At 50.1% G+C, this 22,122-nt stretch overlaps 8 protein-coding genes across 8 annotated transcripts; 3 read left to right on the top strand and 5 right to left on the bottom strand.

Annotated features, from left to right (window-relative positions):
- Positions 1–1,476: 1,476 nt before the first annotated feature.
- On the bottom strand, positions 1,477–3,997 carry N7447_003855 (zinc metalloproteinase family protein; the record flags this gene model as incomplete). Its single annotated transcript, XM_057228130.1, has 4 exons — positions 1,477–1,573; positions 1,628–3,495; positions 3,568–3,663; positions 3,722–3,997. The coding sequence occupies 4 exons, from the start codon at positions 3,995–3,997 to the stop codon at positions 1,477–1,479; spliced, it is 2,337 nt and encodes a 778-aa protein (XP_057087471.1).
- Positions 3,998–5,155: 1,158 nt separating this feature from the next.
- N7447_003856 (uncharacterized protein) lies at positions 5,156–6,344 on the top strand (the record flags this gene model as incomplete). The annotated part of the gene is made up of 3 exons (XM_057228131.1): positions 5,156–5,215; positions 5,348–5,878; positions 5,940–6,344. The coding sequence occupies 3 exons, from the start codon at positions 5,156–5,158 to the stop codon at positions 6,342–6,344; spliced, it is 996 nt and encodes a 331-aa protein (XP_057087472.1).
- An 823-nt stretch (positions 6,345–7,167) lies between these two features.
- N7447_003857 (putative DNA ligase I) lies at positions 7,168–9,588 on the bottom strand (the record flags this gene model as incomplete). Its single annotated transcript, XM_057228132.1, has 1 exon — positions 7,168–9,588. One exon carries the CDS (start codon positions 9,586–9,588, stop codon positions 7,168–7,170), a length of 2,421 nt encoding a protein of 806 aa, XP_057087473.1.
- A 119-nt stretch (positions 9,589–9,707) lies between these two features.
- On the top strand, positions 9,708–12,373 carry N7447_003858 (RINT-1 family protein; the record flags this gene model as incomplete). Its single annotated transcript, XM_057228133.1, has 5 exons — positions 9,708–9,854; positions 9,911–10,158; positions 10,211–10,516; positions 10,570–10,714; positions 10,766–12,373. The coding sequence occupies 5 exons, from the start codon at positions 9,708–9,710 to the stop codon at positions 12,371–12,373; spliced, it is 2,454 nt and encodes an 817-aa protein (XP_057087474.1).
- A 264-nt stretch (positions 12,374–12,637) lies between these two features.
- Positions 12,638–14,426, bottom strand: N7447_003859 (pyridoxal phosphate-dependent decarboxylase family protein; the record flags this gene model as incomplete). The annotated part of the gene is made up of 2 exons (XM_057228134.1): positions 12,638–14,296; positions 14,382–14,426. 2 exons carry the CDS (start codon positions 14,424–14,426, stop codon positions 12,638–12,640), a joined length of 1,704 nt encoding a protein of 567 aa, XP_057087475.1.
- A 508-nt stretch (positions 14,427–14,934) lies between these two features.
- On the bottom strand, positions 14,935–17,118 carry nop9 (RNA-binding RNA processing protein NOP9; the record flags this gene model as incomplete). The annotated part of the gene is made up of 1 exon (XM_057228135.1): positions 14,935–17,118. One exon carries the CDS (start codon positions 17,116–17,118, stop codon positions 14,935–14,937), a length of 2,184 nt encoding a protein of 727 aa, XP_057087476.1.
- Positions 17,119–17,330: 212 nt separating this feature from the next.
- On the bottom strand, positions 17,331–19,061 carry N7447_003861 (RCC1 domain-containing protein; the record flags this gene model as incomplete). The annotated part of the gene is made up of 1 exon (XM_057228136.1): positions 17,331–19,061. One exon carries the CDS (start codon positions 19,059–19,061, stop codon positions 17,331–17,333), a length of 1,731 nt encoding a protein of 576 aa, XP_057087477.1.
- A 263-nt stretch (positions 19,062–19,324) lies between these two features.
- Positions 19,325–21,849, top strand: N7447_003862 (Golgi transport complex subunit COG3; the record flags this gene model as incomplete). Its single annotated transcript, XM_057228137.1, has 4 exons — positions 19,325–19,548; positions 19,602–19,941; positions 19,994–21,013; positions 21,070–21,849. The coding sequence occupies 4 exons, from the start codon at positions 19,325–19,327 to the stop codon at positions 21,847–21,849; spliced, it is 2,364 nt and encodes a 787-aa protein (XP_057087478.1).
- Positions 21,850–22,122: the final 273 nt, after the last annotated feature.

The raw sequence follows: 22,122 nt of genomic DNA on the forward strand, positions 1-22,122 counted from the left end.
GTTGTACTCTATGACGCCTTCTAATTCACATTATTGGGTCTGGTTGTATTTTCCGGATATCACCACAAATTTCCCCGGGCCCCGGGCCGACCCCGGTGAGGTTCCGATATGACGAGCTCTGTCCCGAAAGATTGGTGATGCTACATTTTGCCGTCTCTTATATCACCCCACAACTGGAGAACGATCCTCGCCCGGATTGGTCGGCTAACACAGCCGCTTAGATTAAATGTAGACGACATCATAATATACTTGTGATGGCTCTGGGTTACGTTAAGGGTCATGGGTGACTTTTCCGCAGATCTATTGACCTGGCTGTACATTGTACAGTTATAAACCAAATCTAGACTTCCTCCACAAGGACAGTACTTTGTACATATATTTTCCACGAATAACGATTGTCAGCGTGAGGGGTAATTTTTGTTTTTGAGAGGCAATTTGACGTCAAAGTGTGATGAACACCGTAATTGACATCAGAGCTACGGTTCTTTATTCTCTACAAGCAAACAACGGGAGATGGGATCGTCTAATATATGTCATACTCGGCCGACGTATACTGCACCGCTTGCCTCGAACGCACTGCCGGAAGAATCCAATACTACGTGCGCTATGTGTGGGGAGACCCGAAGAAGGAACCAACCAGCGAAATACCTATTAGCTCAATTCAAATGTAAGGGAAAACAACACAAGCTAACTAACTACCCTTAGGTACTTACCTAAGTAGCATGTACGAAGTGGTCAAAGTCACAAGAAGAGTAGAATCCCGACAAACAAGGCATCAATGTATCTGTCTCAACAGTATTGTTAAATGTGTATATCTGCTTAGGAGAGTACATAACTCCTGACATACCATTGCTCAACAGCCACCCTATATAACGTTGTAGGATTGTCTCAAAGTCCTACATGGTTGGCGTTAATTTACTATTGGGATCGCTATTCTCGAACATTGATGGTTTCATGATATTACCTCTATGAATTATTCAATATGGATGACGTACCCCTTTACAAAATGATCCAGTAGTGGCATGTGGCCATCGGTGTGCTCAATGATTACCAGTAAGTGTAGTGCCCCGGGAACCTGTATCGACCGCATCTAAGGTCGAAGAAAATATCACCATGCACACATGCAACCCTAACACGCCCATGACGCCGATGTGTGAAAAAAACAAAAACAAAAGAAAACATATAGACACGGACAAAATCCGACAGAACCTCATGTATGTAGTGGCTGAGGGCCGGCTCTGGACCGCGGAATTGCCCGTTCCCAGATTAGGGAGGAAAAGAGGGTAAGAAAATGCACGAATATGCAGTAAAGCTTGGTAGCCGTTCAGAGATGAATGAGGATGTCCTGCAGTCAGTCGCAGCTCACCATGCTGTACAATGGCTAGCCGGCTTTTTGGCTAGCTTCGAGGCATGGGAATGGGGGTGAGGAGCTTTGAGAGCTGAGGAGAATGAAAGTTGTGGGATAGCGAATTGCTATCAGTGTTGGATGATCAAGGAGAATCCATCAACCCATGATGCGCAGGAGCCAGAGATTCCAGCAATCTTGTAGCCCAAAGGAGGTATTAAAGTGTGACTGTTCGAGATTGGTTAGCATGCTTCGAACATTGCGAGTAAAGAAAATACATACCCTGAGCCACCGGCGGGATTTCCATAGATACCGGATTTTCTCCCCAGACTCGTGAGAATCTCGATTCCGTCAATCCAGAGACCAGCCCGGACGTAGAACCCAAGCAGAATCTCACCGCGTCGAGTATCAAGAACAAACTCATCACCACCAGGTTTGCCTCCTCGCTTGCCAAATAGCTGACTGGTCGCGTCCTCGTAGCAGAACTCAATACCGTCCACTGCGTAGCCGTGGTAGACTTTGATCGATGTCAAGAGCTTTGTTTTGATGAAAGCACATTCCAGTAACAACTCCTCTGGCTCACTGCCTTCCATCGCCGACTGGCCTAATCTGCCGCTTTTGTAGCCAGACTGGCTTTTGGGCAATTTGACGAGAGAGTTTTTCGATTTCAGATCACCGATGTTCTCAACAGTGTAGCTGCCTAGCGAACCTGAGTAGACCACTAGTCGAATGTTCTTCTTCTTTTCCTTTTCGGTGCCATACACACGTTGGCGAAGCTCGCTCTCTGTCACCGCAACTTGTCGTGGCAGTCCGTTGGGGCTTGATTCGCTGTTCAAGTACTCAATGAAGTTGTGGCAGAAGGTATCACCCTCGGCATACAGCTCCATGAATGCAATCCCCGACGAAGCAGTGAACAATATCTTGCCGTTCTCAACTGGCCACACCTGGACGCTATCATCCGAAGTGGGAGAAGCGTCACTTGGGAGTCGGAAGCTGGGGTGGAATCGGAAGCGTAGCGTGTCGAGACGATGCCAGCTACACTCGTCATTGGGCAAACACACCTTCAACCCTTGGGCCTTGGTGCGTGTTGAGAAAGGCTCTCGGGTCAAGAATGTTCTGTTCAAACGCACGTAGTCGCGAAGCATGACTCCCGACTCCTGGTGGGGGCATCCGAAGAGATGACCTACCTCGTGCAGGTGAGCCCCGATGCCTAGGTTTGCTGATTCCCAGTTGGAGCCCGCCTCGCCACAGTCATTGGCAACGTGGTTCGTATCCGTGCGGGTGCAGTCGGAGAACGCATCCACAACTTCTTCCAGACACGATGGATAGCCTTGGAGGCAATGTGACCCAAATATGGCCATTTTAATATCATCGTCGGCCGAACCTAAAGCCGCATGACCGGTGATCAATTGGGATGAGGTATCCCAATGAGAATCGAGGAGAAGAACGGAGACGTATTGCTTCTGGCCAGGCTGAGGCTGGAAATGATTTCGCACCGCTTCCTTAGCAATGGCGAACAATTCGTGTTTCTTTTCGGCTTTCTCGTTCTGCTGGGCGATGTTGAGATCTCGAAGTTCAGCCACTGTTTTCTCAGTGCGGACTACGTGGATCTTGGCCTCATTCCGCATTAGGCCTTGGGCCAAGTCACGACGGCTCAAGCTACCAGACTGCCACTCTTCCTCGAATCGGAAACAACGACGCCCAAAATTATTGCGGTACATCTGTTCACCGGTAAAGGCCTGCCAGAGATAGGCTGCCATGCGGTACTTTCGAATCGCCATTTCCAGCCCGTTTCCTTCGCGCTCTACCCTTTCCGGTACTGCATCGTATGTGCCATCTGAATCTTTCCCTAGTAGGATCACTAGCTGCAATGGTGGATTGTTGACTAATGGAAGGTAGTTGATACAAATCCAGGAGGAGTGGATGGCGGGGTGGGTGCTGCCCGTGGACAATTTCGGTGACACAAAGTCAAAGCGAAGGCGATTAGGACCGGGAACTAGATGAACGAGGGCTTTGAAATGCGATGCCGTGACGGGCCAGCCGGTCGACGGGAAATTATCTTGGTGGTGATAGACGGTGACATTTCCGTCCAGTGGATGTTGCCTCGGGTCTCCAATTTGACCATACACTAGCAGCACTTTCTGATTGACCTGCACGATAGTTAGACACCTTTTAGCCCACCACAGAACACTATGTGCTCTCCAATGCCCAGGTAAACATACCCATGAATTATCAGCCACCGATACGACTCTTGGGCCATAAGGCGAGACGGGAGCTTGTGATCGGTACACGCCATTGACTGAGGACGAGCTGCTACCCTGTCAAGCGATTGGAGTCAGTATGATTAGTCGTCAGAGATGACTACGGGGTACGTACAATCACGCTGTTTCGCTGACAACCGACCAGATGGCCCGGTCGCTGTGTAGGTGGGACCACTGGAGTACTGACTGCGCTGCTTGTTTCGGATTCATTGAGAGCAGGTAGACTGGGCGTGGAAAGAGTTGGTTTGATCGATGAAGGTGGAGTGACGGAGTTGTTGGAGGAGGTGTCGACGGTGGATGATGATGTTGCGGAGACCTCCTCCACACTATGAGATGGAGTCTTGTGAAAAGTTGCCCTTGATCGACGCCGTAGGTCTTTGAAGAACGGCATGACGATGTTGGAAGAAGAAGGAAAGATGGAGCTGTGTTTTTTCAAGGGTAAATAGTCAGGAACAGGGTAACCGTTTGCGGTTGACGACGAGTCGCCCCGCAAGTCACCAGATTAGGGGGAAAGGGGGATGAATTCTGATAGTAATTAATCCAAGTGATTTGAGTTGAAAGAAAAAAAAAAAGCTCTAAAGATCAGAGATTGCCTCCCCCTCTTAGCTCCAAAAAAAATAAAGGAGCACTATACTTAGATCACTTTAAAAAAGCCATCGGCCATTACGTACCCTCAATCTCCCCAAGCCCTCTATTATTCTTATCTCAGTTCAGCTCAAACCCTTTTCGTAATGTTTCACTGTGGATCTGATCGCGCTAATATCCTTAGCTTAGATCTCTGAGAGCTCTCACATACCCTATGACCACACCGGCATGTCTCTATATTATTCTACGTTTCAGGTAGTTAGGCTTCCTGACGTTATGCTACATATTTGAGTGAAACTACTTACGTGGCTAATCTAAGAGAGTTCCAAATGGAGCTTATATGGCTAATTACAGCCGAATTGAGTAATTGTCTATGTGGATAGCTAGAATATAGGGTTTCTTGTTTTCTTGTTTTCTCCTATTCTTAGGGTTAGACTATATAACATGCATCCGGCGATCTAGAGCATAACTGGGAGAGACTTCATTCTCTTTCAGGTGGATCGGAATTTGTGGCTGCATGTCTTGGTTTCTATGGGGATCCCGGAATTCTGCAAAATATTATTCTTTGAAGTAGACTGTAAACTAGAAAAGGGTAAAATGAGAGATTGAGAGATCTGGTTCATAGAATAGAGTAATTAAACGGGATTATGTAGACTACATGTAGTCTCCGCACGTGGCAACAATATTACTCTGTAGAATTATTTAGAGAGATGGAAGAAAAGAAATGCACAGTTAAAGAGAAAATTCAAAAGTGTTCTTCCCAATGTCCGTTGTAGCGAATAGAAATTGGCCTCTTTCAGCTGTCCCAATCTGTTCAAGTGCTTCTCCAGGATTGTTCTCGGACTTCCCGCATTTCGCTAATCTCCCTTCCCTCTCGCCCTTGCTCCTCACACCCCAACCTCGACTCTTCGAAAACGTCTTGATTTTTTGCAGGTGTCTCGTTTTCTATTGGGCTCCTGACACAATGCCTCTATCGCAGCCAGGCTCGGCAGAAAAAACGATCCGCAAAATCGATATCGCCCAGGTAAGAGATCGAGAAAAAAAGGCAGATCCCTTGAGATGCAGTCTTGGCTGTTAGTCTAAATACTTGCATCCGAATACTTCCAAGATGATCTTGTTGGCGATGTGGGACTGACCCTGGATTCTCTTCACACAGGTTTCTCTTAGTCTGCAGGATCGATTGGGCCTTGCCAAACTCAAGTACCAACACGGTCGATTGCATGGCCTGAACCCGAACCAACAGGATGGCAGGCCCGTTCTCGAGAGTGACAAGCCTTCTGACTCTTCATCCGAGTTCTCACGCAGTCGTTGCGAAACCCCCTTCACCTCCCCTCCCCTCCAAGCCTCCACCTATTCCAAGGAACTTCCTCGATCCGCCCGCAATAAACATGCTGCCACCTTCAATTCTCGAGTCATGCAGCCCATGCTGTCTGCCAGTCGAAAGCGTCTACGATCTGACTCCGATTCTGAACGTCCTGCCAAGGCACCCCGGGTCTCGTGGAAGAGTTCTTACCGGCTGCCCGAATCCTCGCCTGGTATGAACCGACACCGTCCGACCCGACGCACACAAGCCCCCTTCATGTCCGAAGCCACAATACCAGAAATGTCATCGCCTGTATACCCTCGACCGTCGGAAGAGATCGACCCCGACTTGCCGCTACACAGTTTTCAGGCCATGAGCTCGGTCGTAGGCTCCTCCCCTCCACGCACCCCTCCCCCCAAAACACATGCGATCGTCCCGCAACCAGCCCCCAAACCATGAGGATGGCGCAGATTTGCTCTTATACCTTGCCAACTCCCCGACCCCCGCCCGGGTTCCAAGGGGCAACGGACACCAGGCCTTTCCACCTTCCACTCCTCCCAGCCAGTACGCAGTACTGCCAGGCATGACACCGACACTGGGCGGTGGCATATTTGCCAATATCAGCACACCGAATCAGCAATTCAATTTTGCAGATTTCGTGAATGTCACCCCTAGCCCAGCGCAACCAACCTGGGATGGTCGCACCCCACGCAACCCTGCTCGCACGCCGCTCACCAGCAACCGAAAACGATTGAACTTCGATGCCCTGGTTCCTCCCAGCAATTCCAGCCCTCGCATTCGCAAGGAAACGGGGTTGGCGTTACAACTCGGCGGCGAATTGCACCCATGAAACCTAGTGTTTCTCCCACCATTTTCTCTTCTCTGTTCATTTTTGCCTTACCTCCCTCTTAAACACCGTTGACGACTTTCTTATGATCATGTTATGTACACATTGTGTTCATCCCCTATGTAATTTGCCCTCTCTCCGCAGTGCAGAGGCTCGCTCTTTCGAGGACCTGAGTCTCGATTGGGACGGCCTCTCCCCGGACTTGCATCCACCGGCGTTGTCTTTTCAAATGCTTTACTATCATGTCTTGCATTACCTCTCATTCATCAAGACTATATGTCTTGCTTTTTTCTATGTCTTTTCTTGCCCTCGGCAATTACACTATTGGCTCCTATTTCTTTTTCTTCGCACCCATGTCTTGTGAAACCCTGGATCCCAGCATACCTCTGATGAGTTTGTTTAATGCTTCTGCGTGTCTCTTGTCTATAAGACGAATTGGAAATATGTTGAGAATATATACCTCAGCCCCCACACCTTTCCCCTTTTTTTCATCTCATTGGCCTAGAATACCCTCAGATACTACACATCTAATCTAAATTTGGATTACCCTAGAGCGGCATATAGAGTATCTTTTTAACCCCATCTCAACCTAACATTCACTTCCTGCTTACCTTGCGAACCTGTATTGGACCACGTAGCCAACCCCTCATTTTTTCATGTCCAATCCTGTCGCGTCTTTTCGCGTCACTTTCGCGTTGCAGTTTAAGAAGCTTTGAGCCAATCAGACAGAGTCACACGTGATGATATTAGAGGTAGGAACGGAGTAGATATCTAATACATGTACCTGCATATTAGTTCAGCTAATAAGCTCTCTACTCCATTCCCTCTAGACATCACCCTCAACCTCCCCAGTCCGCTCCATCTGCTTCCGCCACAGCAACGCCAGATAATCCGACGAAGTAGCCTCATCAATAGATTTATCTTCCCGAATCTTAATAAATCGCGGAAACCGCAGACTTAACCCTCGCTCATCACTAACCAACCCAATTGCAGCCGGGTACGTAGGACTAAGCGTGATATCCGCAAAAGCCATTTCCCACACCTCGCATGGCTCAAACCACACATCTGGTTCGCCGTGGTACTCGACGTAGCTGGGCCGCGAGATGACGTTCGTGCTACCTGGTGCGTACTTTTCTTTGTGACTTTGGTAAAATTTGTCCGTAAATCCGGACATGCATTTTGTTACAGCTTCCAGGGATCCGGTTTCTGGGTTGCGGACTGCTAAAAGGATCGGGGACCACCATTTTGCTTTGCGGCCTTGGCCGTGCCAGCCGGCTATCGGGATTAGGTCGAGGGTTTCGGAGGAGGTGCTGTAGTCTTTTTTGACTTTGAGCCAGGATTCGAGGCGTTTGTCTGGTTCGTAGGTTGAGAGGAGGGGTTTGCGTCGGGTGGGTTTTTCTTTGGATTCGGTCGTTGAAGCTGTTTCGTTGAGGTTGTTGGCTTTATTATTTGTGCTGGGCTCGTTGTCGAGGAGTTTGACCATGATGCCCTCGCACTTGACGTCGATGGCAGATTTGAAAAATTCAAGGACGGACTCTGAATCCGATGATGTTGCATCCATGCTCTTCACCCAGCCAAAGTGGTTTGGAATCTCTACAAAGAGACTGCGAAGTAGTTCGCGGCGTTCGCGAAAGGGGCGATCTAGCAAAGGCTCGCCGTTGAGATACATGAGGTCAAATGCGAAAAGACAAACATTGACTTTGATGTCTCCGAGTTCAACGTTCTTCTTTGCACGATTGGTCAAGACCTGGAACGGCTTGAGATCGCCAGCCTCGCGGTCCACGGCAACTACTTCTCCCTCTAGGATAAAGCTGGAAACGCCTTCTCCCCGTATTTGTGGGACCAGGGAGACAAGATCTGGGTACTTCTCCGTCATGAGCTCAAGATGCCGCGAGAAGATAGAAACTTTCCCTTGCTCGTCGCAGTGGACCTGTGCACGTTGCCCGTCGTACTTGTACTCGCAGCTAAAGTCTCGGCCTTGGAGCTTCGTCAACATCTCTGACAGATCGCGTGTGATGCTGCCTAGCATCGGCCTTAGTGGAATGTGCATGGATAGGCCGCATCTGACCAAAAGCTCTTTCGTGGGCCCGATCTCTAATAAGCAGGGCACCAAATCATCGTAGCTAGGATGTCTAGCGTATGAAGCTTTGACGATTTCTTCCGCACTACTGTAGATTTCTGCAAGTTCGTCCTTCTTTAGGCGTGCGAGTTGATGTGGCTGGCGGACCTCGAAATCTGCCCCGACTGGCTTGGAATACAAGACAGCTCGTGCGAGAGCAATCAGCATCGTAGTTTTGACAGCACCAATTCGCAGATTCTGGACCAATGTGCGGACAATGTATCGACTCTCCTCGGCGCCGCGGGTATCCTGTAGAAGCTTCTCAACGATCCTCTGCTTGGTTTCCTGACTACCAGGCCCTTTGCTAGTGGCGATTTTCTTCAGTGATTGGTATACTCCCTTGATCCTTAACGGCTTCGGCTTCACCAGAGTGTATGATTGTCGTTTTTTGGCTTCGAATGCAACATCTCCTGCATCGCCATGCTTATCATACAGGGCCTTGAGCCCTTGGTTATTGAGACCGTATATCTTTTTTAGCGCTTTGGAGATGGAAGAGCCCCCCAGGCCTAGCTCTAGTTCATCGTACGGAGGTGATATGGAATTGGTTGCCAGCCACACAGCAGGCAGGATACTCGATGGGTCCCCTTCAATCAGAACACGAAGAAAATTGACCAACGTATCGACAATCTTTATTCGACTAGTCGTCGCATTCGCCAGGACAAAGGCCCTCGTTAATAAAGCATAAGAAGCATCGCCGCCTTCGGTTGCCCAATGCGACCGCAGTTCTGCTGCGCATTGACTCGCATCGAAGGTCTGGGGGCTTTGATCCAGAGGAATGGCAAGGGATATTGTATCCTCCGTGCCTGCTGATGACTGTAGTGAGAGCGTGCTCTTCTTTGGTATCGCCGGTACTACCGGGGTTGAAACAGGCGAGTCGAATGTAAATGGTGCTGGATTGATCTGCAGATCTGCTTGTGTATCTTCGGTAGGAGTGCTTGCATCTTCCTGCTCATTCCACTCAGCCTGTAGCTTGCGCGCAAGAGCTTCATCGGAGAGAGTCTGCTCAGTGACATGGGGGACATTTAGATTGATTTGCTCGGTGGTTTGTCCAGTAAAGAACGACTTAATACTGCGCTCCGGGGGCAATGAATCTCCATTTCTTTTCCGCTTCTTGGCTGGACTGGGCATTATTTCAAGTTGTTGATAGTGTAAGAGCTGGTCGTCACTGCGGAAGACGTCAGTCCAAAAGGCGGAGATCAACATTCGCGACACCTTGCGCTTCCGCAGTCAAGTTTCCTCCTTCAACAATGGCGTCCCTCACGGAATTATCTTCGCATGAGCGGACTCGAGTTGAAGATTATTTAAATGACAAGATTCAGGTTTCTGCCGATCTGGAGAGTTTAGATTCGCTGCTATCCAGTCTACGCGCGCAACAGGAGCTTCAACGGAAACAGGTACAGCCCCTCACCCCCTTCTCTCTAAACACGGCTGATGCAAACTCGCAAAATAGCTAGCAGAAGCCAGCGAAGCGCTCTCAAATGCGACAAAAGCATCCAACGACCATGCTGAAGCCACTCGAAAGCAAGCCAAGGCGTTCACCGCGGAGCAAGCGGACATCGACCGACGATTAATGGCCATCACACAATCCGAAACCAGTGATGAGGCGGTACGGAGTCTGGAAACGAGCATGGAGAAGCTCCAGCGGCTTGAATTATCCAAGGGATACGTAGAGTTGCTCAAGGAAGCCGAGGAATTGAGGTAATGCCACATTCACCAAACATGAGGGATGGATACTGAGACAGCAGTACAGCAACCAAGCTTTGGAAGACATTGCCTCGGAACCACGCGCCGCCTTGAAGCCGTATGCCCGACTACGAACCATCGTCGGACTACTGAAGGATGCCCAGCCTGCTGCCGAGGGAGCGGCCCCCCATCTTGTCGACTACACAGACAAATTAGCCTCTGCATTGAGAAAACAGATGAAGAAATACTTCGGTGATCGACTGCAGAAGACGTTGGAAGAGATGAAATGGCCCACAAGACAACTGAACCTTACCGACCAGCTCTTAGCCCGGTGGAGGCAAGATGTTGAACTGTTGATCGACCTGCAATTACCGTATGATCAGTCCTTTTATGTCTGTATGCATATTCTAACAACTTTTCTTTTAGTGAACTTCCAAGCCGTGATGCACTAGCTTCCGGACCGAGTTTTGAGCCACCAGTCCTGTTCCCATTAGAGGTTATGGTGCATCATCTGGATCTCCGATTCAAATACCATTTTAGTGGAGACAAGCCAACAAACCGACTTGATAAGGTAATGTCGCCCTAAATCTACGCAGAAACAGAAGTCTAACTTGGGTTCTAGCCGGAATATTTCCTCTCGCACATAATGGACCTTGTCAACCAATTCGGCGGGTTTTTCGTCTCATATATGCAGCCTATCTTCGATGAAAGGGCTGAAGCAGTCGGTCCAAGTCTGGAATGGAATTTTTACAATGCGTCGCATAGTTACATTACTGCATTGCTTCCTATGCTGAAAGAGAAGATCAGCCTGTTCCTCCCTCAAATCTCAAACTACCCTCAATTGCTCAGCCACTTCATTCATGAACTGATGAACTTTGATAACGAGATCCGAGAAACATGGAACTATATGCCAGATCCATATGCAGATGACAATTGGAAGGGCATGACCTGGGAAGTGTTGACCAAACAGGGCTGGTATGATCGATGGCTTCAGGTTGAGAAGGACTTTGCGTTGGCGCGATACAAAGATATCATCGATACTGCGGACAGCGGAGAAATCGATTACGATGGCATGGAGGTCACTGCAACGAAACCAACAAAGGCTGCAATTCGCGTGAATGACCTTCTCGAAACCATAACGGAGCGCTATCAGCCCCTGTCGTCTTTTAGCCAAAAGCTGCGGTTTCTCATTGACATTCAAATCACGATTTTTGACCAGTTCCATGAGCGCCTTTATTCTGCACTAGAGGCCTACCTCGCGATGACGTCGACGCTTGGACGCACTGTACAGCGAGCCGACGGGCAAGCCAGCGTCGAGGGTGTTGCCGGGCTGGAGCGGCTGTGCAGGGTTTTCGGAAGCGCCGAATACCTCGAAAAGAAGATGGAGGATTGGAGCAACGATGTGTTCTTCGTTGAGCTCTGGTCCGAGCTCCAAGATCGGGTTCAACAAAACCGAGACAGCGGTCGCAATGTAGCTGGTACTATGTCTGTCGCAGAGGTAGCGTCGCGTACCTCACCCGCAGTCGCCAGCAACGGCGCCCACACCGCGACCTCATCCGATGGCGCTCTCTTCGATGAGACGGCATCCGCCTATCGTCGTCTTCGGCTTCGCTCAGAAACCATCATCACATCGACCTTGTCCTCTAACATCATTGCCGCTCTGAAGCCCTACTCTCGCGTATCCACATGGGCGACGCTGTCAGCCCCCTCTACCACAGTTATATCATCTCCCCTTCCACCCACTTCCGAACTCGCCCATGCAATGCGTGTCTTGTCCACACAGCTCTCTTTCCTCTCTCGGGCACTTGGAACTGCGCCTCTACGACGAGTATCGCGCCAGCTGCTGTTATCTGTCCAAAGCTATATCTGGGACAGCATCCTGACCAAACACACCTTTTCAGAGACTGGAGCGGCCCAGCTTGCCAGCGATATCGACCATCTCTGTCACGTTGTGGATTCTGCACTCGGTGCGTCTAGCCAGTCAGGCATTTCATTCCGAACCATCAAAAAGCTCAGCGAGGGACTGCGTATTCTTTGCTTAAGTACGGCCGAGCAAGAAGAGGACGTCTCTGCAAAGGAGGACGCGGCTTTAAGGCTATGGGATGTGGAGAAGAGACTGTTTAGGGATAACGAGAGTGCACGGGCTGTGCTTGCTGAATTAAAGATTGACTCTCTATCGGAAGCCGAGGCTCGGTCCGTATTGGAACGTAGGGTCGAGATTGGCAGTTGATAGCTTTGATATCACTCTATACCCAAGCTATCCTCGAATTTATTACTACAGTTCACGTAGGTATAGTTCGAAACTATGCTGACTGCTCTACAGCCTCCATATTTGAGCTCCGAGATATTGGCTCATATTGTTCTTAGGGTGTCAAATTGATACACAGCCTTATATATTCACCAGATCTCCTATATGTCGTATCCCGTCTCTCGTGTCCATAAGCTCTACTCTATATGTGCAAGTAAATCAAAAGAAAACAAACTACGCACCTGCTCAAACGTGATGGACAACAGGGCCATGTCCACGCTCACCAAGCCGCTTATGCGGGACAGCCGGGTTGCCCGCCTTCAAAGTCTCAATAATACCAGGACCAACTTCTTCGATGGCGCGGACAAGCAAATCAACCGTCTCCTTTGTGGTCTGAACATTCACCACGCACCGGAAGAACTTTCCATTCCCAGCCGCATCTTCATCCCCACTGGGAGGCGCAAAGTCCACCATGAATCCCTTGGGCACAATCGCATGCGTCACCTGCTCAGTGACCTTGCTGTTATTCTTCGCGCGCAGTGTCTCATTCGAGACCAAGCCGCGCGGGTACACGAACTTCCCGCCCGGAGCGTAATAGAAGCACACCTGCAGACACGGCGGGGGATTTTCGCTAATAAGAACGAAATCAGGATGTTGGGCAACGGTGTTGGCCAAGTGCGCGGCGATATCACATGCCGAGTCGATCTGCTCTTGATAGCCCTCGTTGCCGTAGTATGTCCAGCCCAAAAACAGCTTGAGGGAATCGGCACGTCGACCGCATTGGAGAGTGAGGTCTGCCAGGTCCCAGACTTCCGGCGAGTCGACTTCCAGCTCGGATTCGTTCTCCTCGCCATTGGCAGCGGGCTCGTCTTCTTCGTTGTGGAATAGATATCCAGCGGGGAGGGTGTTGGCCTTGTGGAACTGGCGCATATCCGATGCTAGCAGGTACGAGCAGGTGACGGGAACGCCGAGCATTTTGTGCGGGTTGATGGTGATGCTGTTTGCTTTTTCTGCGCCGGCTAGCTTATGCTTCTGGCGCTGGGAAAAGATGAACGAGCCGCCCCAGGACCCGTCGATGTGGAACCACAAGTTGTATTTCTGGCAAATGGCTGCGATTTCGTTGAAAGGGTCGAAAGAGCCCATGACGGTTGTGCCGGCGGTGGCATTGACATAAAACGGCGTCCGGCCTTCGCTTTGCGCCTTCTGGACCAGTTTCTCAAGTTCGGCTGGGATCATGCGACCGACTTTGTCAATAGGGACGGGCCAGACGGCACTGCTACCGAAACCGAGCATCTGCGCCGCCTTTTCCACGCTGTAGTGGCCGTGCGCGCTCGTGAAGAGCACGAACTTGTACCCGCCGTTCCCGTCTGATTTCGTGCTCGGGTAGAGGTTGTTTCGCGCAATGACAATGGAGGTGGTGTTCGATGCGGATCCGCCTTGCACGGAAATACCGCCTGCCCGTGGACCGTTCAGCCCGAAGAGGTTCGCCAACCGTTGACCGGTATATTTCTCAATGACCGTCAGTGCAGGCGACACTTGGTAGACGTGTACGTTGGTGTTCAAGGTAGCGAGGATGAGCTCTGCTGCCACGCCGGGCGCATTGGTTGACGCATACAGCTTGTCCAAGAAGCCCTGGTGCCAGGTGTTGACTGAGTATTTCAGGACCTTTTGCAGGACCTCGATGAGACCTTCCTGCTTGGTGCCTTTCTCGGGGATCTCGAGCTGAAGAATATCTCGCAGCTCTTCGGGTTTCTTATAATCTACCAACGAGGTTCCAGCCAGTCCAGTGTGTCCATTGGTGCCGTTGGTGCCGTTGGTGCCATTCTTCTGTGTCGAGGACCCGAGGGGATCATTATCTGCGGATCTAATAAACGGTATGAGAAGGTCTTCCACTGCTTTTAGAAGCTGAATAGAGTGATAGTGTTAGTATCAGAATATCGAATAAAGAATGTAGTGGGGTGCAGATCATTTCGATATGGAATTGACTCACGCTTTGCACTTCGTCAGCACGACTGGGCTGCGCAATGCCTGACATTTGTACAGATTCTCACGTTCTAGTGTATGAAAATGCAAGGAGACACCAAGTGTATGCAGAAGAAGTGGAAAAGAAAGGGCAGAAGACACAATTGATAAAAAAAAAATTTGTCGGCCACCTCGGAGATGGCGACAATCCCGCACAGCCTGACATCATCCTCTTCCTGGAACTCTGGAGCATGCAATGGTCTATACTCTCAGCTATACTCATGTTTGAGTCGGATTCTGGAGATTAAAATGTTGTATATTCTCTATCTAGATTCCTTGCATATATCACATGCAGACAAATATAGATCCGGGTTGATCTGCAGGAACCCGAGTGGCCTCTTGAAATTGTTGCCGAACTATACACTGTAAACACTTGGAATATGATACCGATTCATAAGAGAGCTATATGGAAATAGATATAAAACAAAAAAAAGCACGGAAATGAAACGAGTGAATACATTAACGCCTTTTGTATGAGTACATGTGCATTTCGTCCAATATGTAATTCTATCTGTTGTCTATCATTTTCTGCTAGACACCGCAGTCTGGTTGGCACCAGTGGCACCAGCATCGGCTGCTTCCTTGGCTGCTGCATAACGGGCCCGCGCCTGGTCAAGTTTAGACATCGGACGTGCGGCGCCTTCATTGCTCTCGGTTCGCTCCTCAAGACCTTTGGCCTTGTGAGCCCAATCGCGTCGGCGGCGCTTGAAGAGATCCATTGACCAGTTTCGCCAGACCGCGCGACCCACAAAGGAATCGCGGAGCTCCTGCTCATGCTGCTCGAGTTCTTGCGCCATACGCTCCTTGACAAAGAAGATATCCTTGGTTGCAGTCCAGAGCGCATCCACTACGTGTGATCCGCTACTGCTCAAGGCAAGAGGTGTGAGATGACCCTGGAAACGGGTGGTGAGCTGTCGTCGGATTTGAGGTGTGGAGGTGGTAGAAGTCAGGGCCTGTTGAAGAACGCGGGAGGAGGTGGGTTCTTGGGCAAGTTGTACGATGATTTCAGGTGATTGGGCGAGGAGACTCGTGTAGACAAGTTGGCTCATCGGGCCAGGAACGGTCAACATGGCCTGTACAAGCAGAGAGGCATGCAGTTTCTCTGCTTTCTCGGCCGCAGACACCGGGGGTGGGCCCCGTGGCTTGCGCTCCTTTCCGTCGTCCCCGTCCATATCATGGTCTTCGGTTTGTGGGGCTGTGTTCTCAGAGGGGTTGAACTTGAGCATCTGCTCCAGTCTGATAACAGGATCTTGGCTGTAAGCACCCTGGAGTGCTTCGGCAAGAGGCTTTGTGTCGACGCCACGGACCACACATCGCTCGATCAACATCTTGGGGACAATGAGTCTCGACCGTTCAATCAGGCCCGGAATTTCAGGGATAATATTGGTCATGGCAATCTTCAAGTCATCCTTACCGAGTCTTTCCAGCATCCGAAGAACCACATATCCAGCGGTGCTGTTGCGAGCGAGGGAACCAATTCGGTCACCCAAGTTGTTCTTGTAAAGGTTTTTGAATGATTTACCAGGAAGGTATCGCACCATCGTCTCTAACAGACGGGAACCCACTGGGTCGTAGAGGAGACCACGAATGAATACCGCGCTTTCAGATTCTTCCTCAAACGACTCATCGGGAACCAGTCTCCGGATGGTCGACTTGGGATCTTTGGCGCTAGACTTTCCGAAGTGCGAAAGCTCCAAGAACAGCAGTACCTGAAGCACGGGATTTCCAACTGGGTGCGTTGCCAGGGCTCGGAGATAGACATCGTCGAGACCGGCAACCATATCAGTCATGATCTTCTTGAGTGCCGGCTCAAATGTCGCTGGAACAGTGTGTTTCTCGGCTTTAGATTTGTCCACCTTCTCCTCGCCCTGAATAGTCTTGATCTCAATTCTTTCCTTCTTGCGACTTGCGACAAAGGACTCATTTGACGTGACATCCACCGGCTCGCCTGCAAGAACCAGGAGTAGCACTCGGATGGTATGCGACGCAAATCGCTCTGTCAACAGGTATCCCCAGTTTTCCTTCAATTCTTCAATGACAGCCATGAACATTTCGGCGAGTGTCAGCTCCGGCTCTTCCTCTCCTTCGTCTTCGTCTGACTTTTTGGTTTGAGGCTTCGTCTTTTGCATCACGGCAGGCGCAGCGTGAATGAAAAGAGTCTCACAACAGTGACTTGCGAATCGATGCTGCACTAGGTGGAGGAAGTGGCCGATAAACTTGCTGAATATCCGGCGGAGTTGTTGAGCGTTTGACATCGAGATCAATTTCTCCATGAGTCTCGAACAACCCTGACTGCAAGCAATCTTCAACTCCTTGCCGCTGGCTTCCGAGTATACACTGTCAACAAACAAGCTGCGCTCTTCGGCATCTTGGAACTCGTTCAGCTCCAGCATTTCGTTGGCGCGCTGGAAGTATTCCGACTCCTCCTCGTCTAGAAGACCGTAGAAAGGCATATCGCCATCCAGGTCAGGTTGCTCGCCTTCCTGCTGTTCCTGCTGTTCACCCTGGTCAAGGGGAATGTAGTCCTCATTTTCAGGAAGTTGGATGTCGTCGTTGGCCTCGTTGGCCTCGTCGGCGTCGTCGGTAGAGGGCTTCAATCGCTTCGCGACGGGGTCTTCGGGTGTTTCCTCGAACTTTCTCTTGGAATCCTCTTTCTGGGCTTTCTTCTCGGCCCTGCGGCCTCTTTTTTGTTGTTCGCGAGGCATTGTGGCGGTGTGTCGTGAGGGAAGATGGACTTGAAGCGCTGGAAATTTTTTGGATAAGCGGTGGTCCAAGCGTCTCCGCGGTGATAAGAGTTTGGTCTGTTTGCAATGGCGGCCACTCTATAAGACCAAAACAATAGGCCGATTATCGAGTAGAACGAATTATAATTGGATTTCATATGACATAACTAATATACAGGTTTCCTTTTTACCATTTACACTGCTGAATAAATGGCAGAGACATGGCGCCCACATTCAACACGCTGTTCCATGCTCACATTGCGCTTCTCGACCCTGCCCTTGTGACGAGGCATGATCTGTAATCGCGCCTCGCCCTGAGTTTTCTTGTTTTCGGGAGGGGCATTGATATAGGTAGGCTTGGACTGGTTGCTTCGCTTTCCTGTTCCCAGCTGGAAATGCTCATTTCCTCCCCAGAAGAGAACATCATAGCCCCAGTCTTTGGATTGGTCCAAAGAATCCTTGGTAGTCTTGCTAACATTGGCCTTGTTGTCCAAGATAGCAGAGACATGTGTTGTGCCGACAGACATGGCCCGAATGCGAATGGGGGTTATTTGTTTTGTCTTCTCGTCATACTCGCTCACACCACTTAAAGCTTTCACCTTGGTGGGCGAATCCTGCAGATGAACCCATCTGCCATTGCCGAGAGTACCCCAAATTCCCCTACCGCATGACCACATGTCTGTAGTTATTTTTCCAAGATCATGAACATTGGCTGCCTCTTCTTCATACCCGAGAATGCGCTTGACATCAACGGAGAAGAATGTGTTTGCGCCACCAGCAGCAATGCTGGTAACCTTAGGGAGATATAGGTTTCTGCTATAGAGTTTTTGAACCTTCATAAGAAAAGGAGAATCCTTGAAAGGCCTCTCGGGTTCAAAATCCACACCCAATTGGCCAAATGAGTTGTCACCAAAGCCAAACATACGGCCATCTTTGCTTAGCGCCAGCGAATGGTAGTCACCACAGGCAATCTGAATAATCTTGGAGCTTGCGAGAGCTGTAACTTCGTGGCAGGTATCTGCTGGTCCCTTGGGCCGGGTGGACCAGGTAAGTCCCTCCACACCAAGTTGACCAAGCGAGGGGTAATTTTCCGTGGATGATGCCGCAGAGAAAACACGACCAGAGCTCGTGAGAAGCAGCACATGTTCCAGTCCTCCACTGATTGTGGTGACCTTTTCACCCAGCTTCAAAGATGGGTTCAATACACGGTAGCTCAAATTAGACTGGTTGGGCCAGAACGGAACCCATGAGCTTTCTGTTGACTTTGGGCCGGTGCTTTGCGCGTCCTTGGATGTGGGAAGTGAGTATACAGTTCCATCCGAGGATAGCGCAATGATTCGGCTTTCGGACAGAGCGAGTGAGATGAGATTCTTGCCAGTCAGAGTCGCCGTAGGTTTGAAGTCTGACTCTGAGAACGCCTTGCCCCACTGCACTAGATCTCCGTTCTCGGTAATTGCTGCACCGCACTTTTCCTCGATCTTGAGATCTCTCAGCACCTGGCCGTCAAAGTATTTGAAACGCCGAGGAGTCTTGATGTCGGTATCTTTGGATCCTGGATCCACCACACGATAAACGTTCGACCCCCATGTATAGACGCCGGGACTTTTCAGGCTTCGTTTTTCTTGAATGAACTGAGCTTGGATATCGTTGGCATCAACGGGCTCTCTCTTCGTAACTTCCGGGAGACTCATCCAAGGCCCCTTTTCACCATCAGCCAGGTATGAGTACCCCAAAAAGACTGCAGTTCCTGTCACAGCAAACCCGAGAGAATTGCGGATCCAGTGCGATGAGGGGCCTGGCTTTTGCGATTGACTGCTAGCAAATCGGGACCATGGCGCATTTAGTGACTGAGCCGCCGAGTTTCTGAGTGGACGAAAGGCGAGGATGGAGTGCGTCGCGGGCCGTCGTATTTGAGATTTCAACATTGTAGATGATGGCTGGATCACCAGCTAGAGCATATCAAAGCTGCAAAGGTGAAATTATATCCGGGGAAGCTCCCAATCTCGCGCCTGTGATTTGTTGCAGCAATCCAGGCGGGAGCTCTCGGCAGAACCCATCTCGGGAGTTGACCACATCACAGATCGACTTCAACATCAAACTTGGCCTGAATTCCACTCTAGATAAAGTCGGCAGAGAGATATGAGCTGCAGGCTGACTCCCATAACACTCCCTGGGTCTTGACCGCACCATGCCTTCCACAAAGCAGCAGCGTGCCCGCCGCCAAACCGCTCCTTCTGGCCCGCCGCGCATACCCACGGCCAAAGAAACTCAATCAAGCCTCCAAGCATTGGACGAGAAATCGCCAAGCAACTTTGAGTGGAAAATACCAGGATGGAGCAATGAACTTGATTTTTCGCAGTGGCTTAATGATGTTAAAGGTGACCTGATTGAGGAGAGCTATGACGAGTACCAGTACGATTGACATTGGACGGTTATGGGAGGTGTGCTAATTTACTCTTCTGTAGGAATTGCTTGGATGAACTTGAACAATCGAAAGAGCACATCGACGAAATCTTAACAAACACCCTGACCCTTCTGGATGACCTATCCAGCTTGTCCGAATCATTCAAATCGGTCGAGACCCAAACATCGAACTTCGAGAAACAATGCCAAGGGCTTTTGTCTGCCCAGGAACGGGACACAAAGCTTGCGAATGGTATCCAGAACAACCTCCACTATTACGATTTCTTAGACCCCGCATCGCGGCGCCTCAATGCCCCCGGCGCGGGAAATACAGTTCGCGACAAGGAATTCTCGGATATGTTGAGGCACCTGGACGTGTGCTTGGATTATATGGAAACACATGTGAGTAGGCAGGTCGTGGGTATTCATGCGCATATCTCTGATCTCTATGCAGCCGGAACAAAAAGAGGCAGAGGTCTATCGCTCGAGATACCGGTTACTGCTAACGCGTGCCTTGACGCTTATCCGCGGCAACTTTGTATCGTCACTTAAGGATATCTACCAGAATGTCTCCAAAAAGATTTCAGATCAGCAGTTGAATGACACAGCCTTGTCGGCTCTCCTGTACGCCAAATTCAGAGTCGGAGCACCTGAGCTGAAGCAGATTGGAGTCGAGATTCAAAAGAGAGCTGTGCCGCCGGTCAACCCAGATCAAAATAACGAAGCCGAGTATCAAAGTTTGATGAATGAGCTGCACAGCAATTACTCGGCCACCCGTTCAAAGCTGATCCTTCCGCTCGCTCGCAAAAAGCTCGGCGAAATCACACAGACGCCTAGTTCGTCCAAGGACTTGGTTGCCTTTGCTCGAGCTAGCATCGGTTATATCCGTGGTCTGTGCCTAGACGAATATGATCTATGGGGAGAATGGTTCCACGGACAAGGAGGTTTGTATGAATTCCTTGAGACGCTTTGCGAACCACTTTATGATCACCTTCGTCCACGAATCATCCACGAATCCGATATCATCAGGCTATGCCAGCTGTGCAACCTACTACAGACCCGCTATTTCACAGACTCGGAAGAAGAACCGGAACAAGTCGAGACAAACCATCTTGACTTTTCTGTCTTGATCCAGCCCGCTTTGCAAGACGTCCAGGCTCGACTTGTCTTCCGTGCCCTGGCTGTTCTGCGCGACGAAATCGAACGATACAAACCTCGCCCAGAGGACACTGATTACCCCATGCGCAACCAACAGGTATCCCTGACCGTGTCGGATACTCAGATCTCGGGCAAGAAGGACACATCCGCGGACACATTAATCGACATGACGGCCAAACAAGCCGACGACGAAGGTGAATCCCCACAAGAGCCAGACGGTAAATGGGACTTTGAGACCCAAACCGCGCTAAAGGGCTGGTATCCAACCCTGCGAAAAGCAATCTGGCTCCTGAGTCGGATATACCGCCTAGTGAATGTAAGATGTCTTCCTGCAACAACTCTCACCATCCACACCCATACTGACCACCCCAGTCCACCGTCTTCGACGACCTAGCCCACCAAATCGTGCACCAAACAACACTCTCTCTCCAATACGCCAGCACCCTAATCTCCGCCAAAGCCACACCAGCCGACAGCCAACTCTTCCTAATGAGCCACCTCCTAATCTTAAAGCAACAAATCGTCGCCTTCGACATCGAATACGTCTCCGCCGATATCTCCTTCGACTTCTCCGCTATGACAAGTACATTCTGGGAGCTGCGCGAGCGCGGTGGCCTCTTCAACCCGCGCAACCTGATGCGTCTCGTCGGCCACGGCCTCATCCCGCGCGTCGTGGAGAACATGCTCGACGCGAAAGTCGAACTGGATGGTCGTCTTCGAACAGTCATCAACGACTTCATCAATGCCTTTGCTGCGCGCATGACCGCCTCACTACCGTCTCAATTCATTGATTCCCGTAACCTGGCCCGCGGCGAACTTATCCTTCCTTCCTGTCGCACTATAGAGAAGGAGGTACCGGGTCTACGCAAGGTGTTGAATGAGTATATCGACGACACGCGTATGAAAGAGACGCTTGTTGGAGCGGTCCAGGACCGCACTATTCAGATCTATGAGGATTTCTTTGAGAAGTATACTTCCGCCGAGAAGGCTAAGGGAAATTTTGTTAGTAAGAAAGGGAAGGGTCGGGACGATGCTGTCTGGGATGTTAATACCTTTGCCGAATGGTGTGAGGGTGTGTTCCGTGTCGGCGTCGCTGGGTTGCAGGCTGATATCCCCGAAGACGACGACGATCTCCTAAGCACCAGGTCTTAGGACCTGGATTCGTTTTTATGATCTTTTTTTAATATCCGCTTCTTGAGCATAGATACCATGTTGAATTGAGCACTTTTGTACATGCATAAGCTGAAGAATTGTATATATCCTTGCTAACTAGAGCAGCAATTTGCGTTGGTATTGTAGTGTATCACAATCGGACTGTAAAGGGGGAATAATCTAGTTCCCCCGGTAAATGTTATTATCCAAAAACGTGCAAAATGTATGTACAGCTGATCAGAAAACTAGTAGAATCCAGACGACAAATCTCGC

Source organism: Penicillium robsamsonii (assembly GCF_028829455.1).
Source record: "Penicillium robsamsonii strain IBT 29466 chromosome Unknown utg000002l_segment0_segment0, whole genome shotgun sequence".
Lineage (NCBI taxonomy): Eukaryota > Fungi > Ascomycota > Eurotiomycetes > Eurotiales > Aspergillaceae > Penicillium > Penicillium robsamsonii.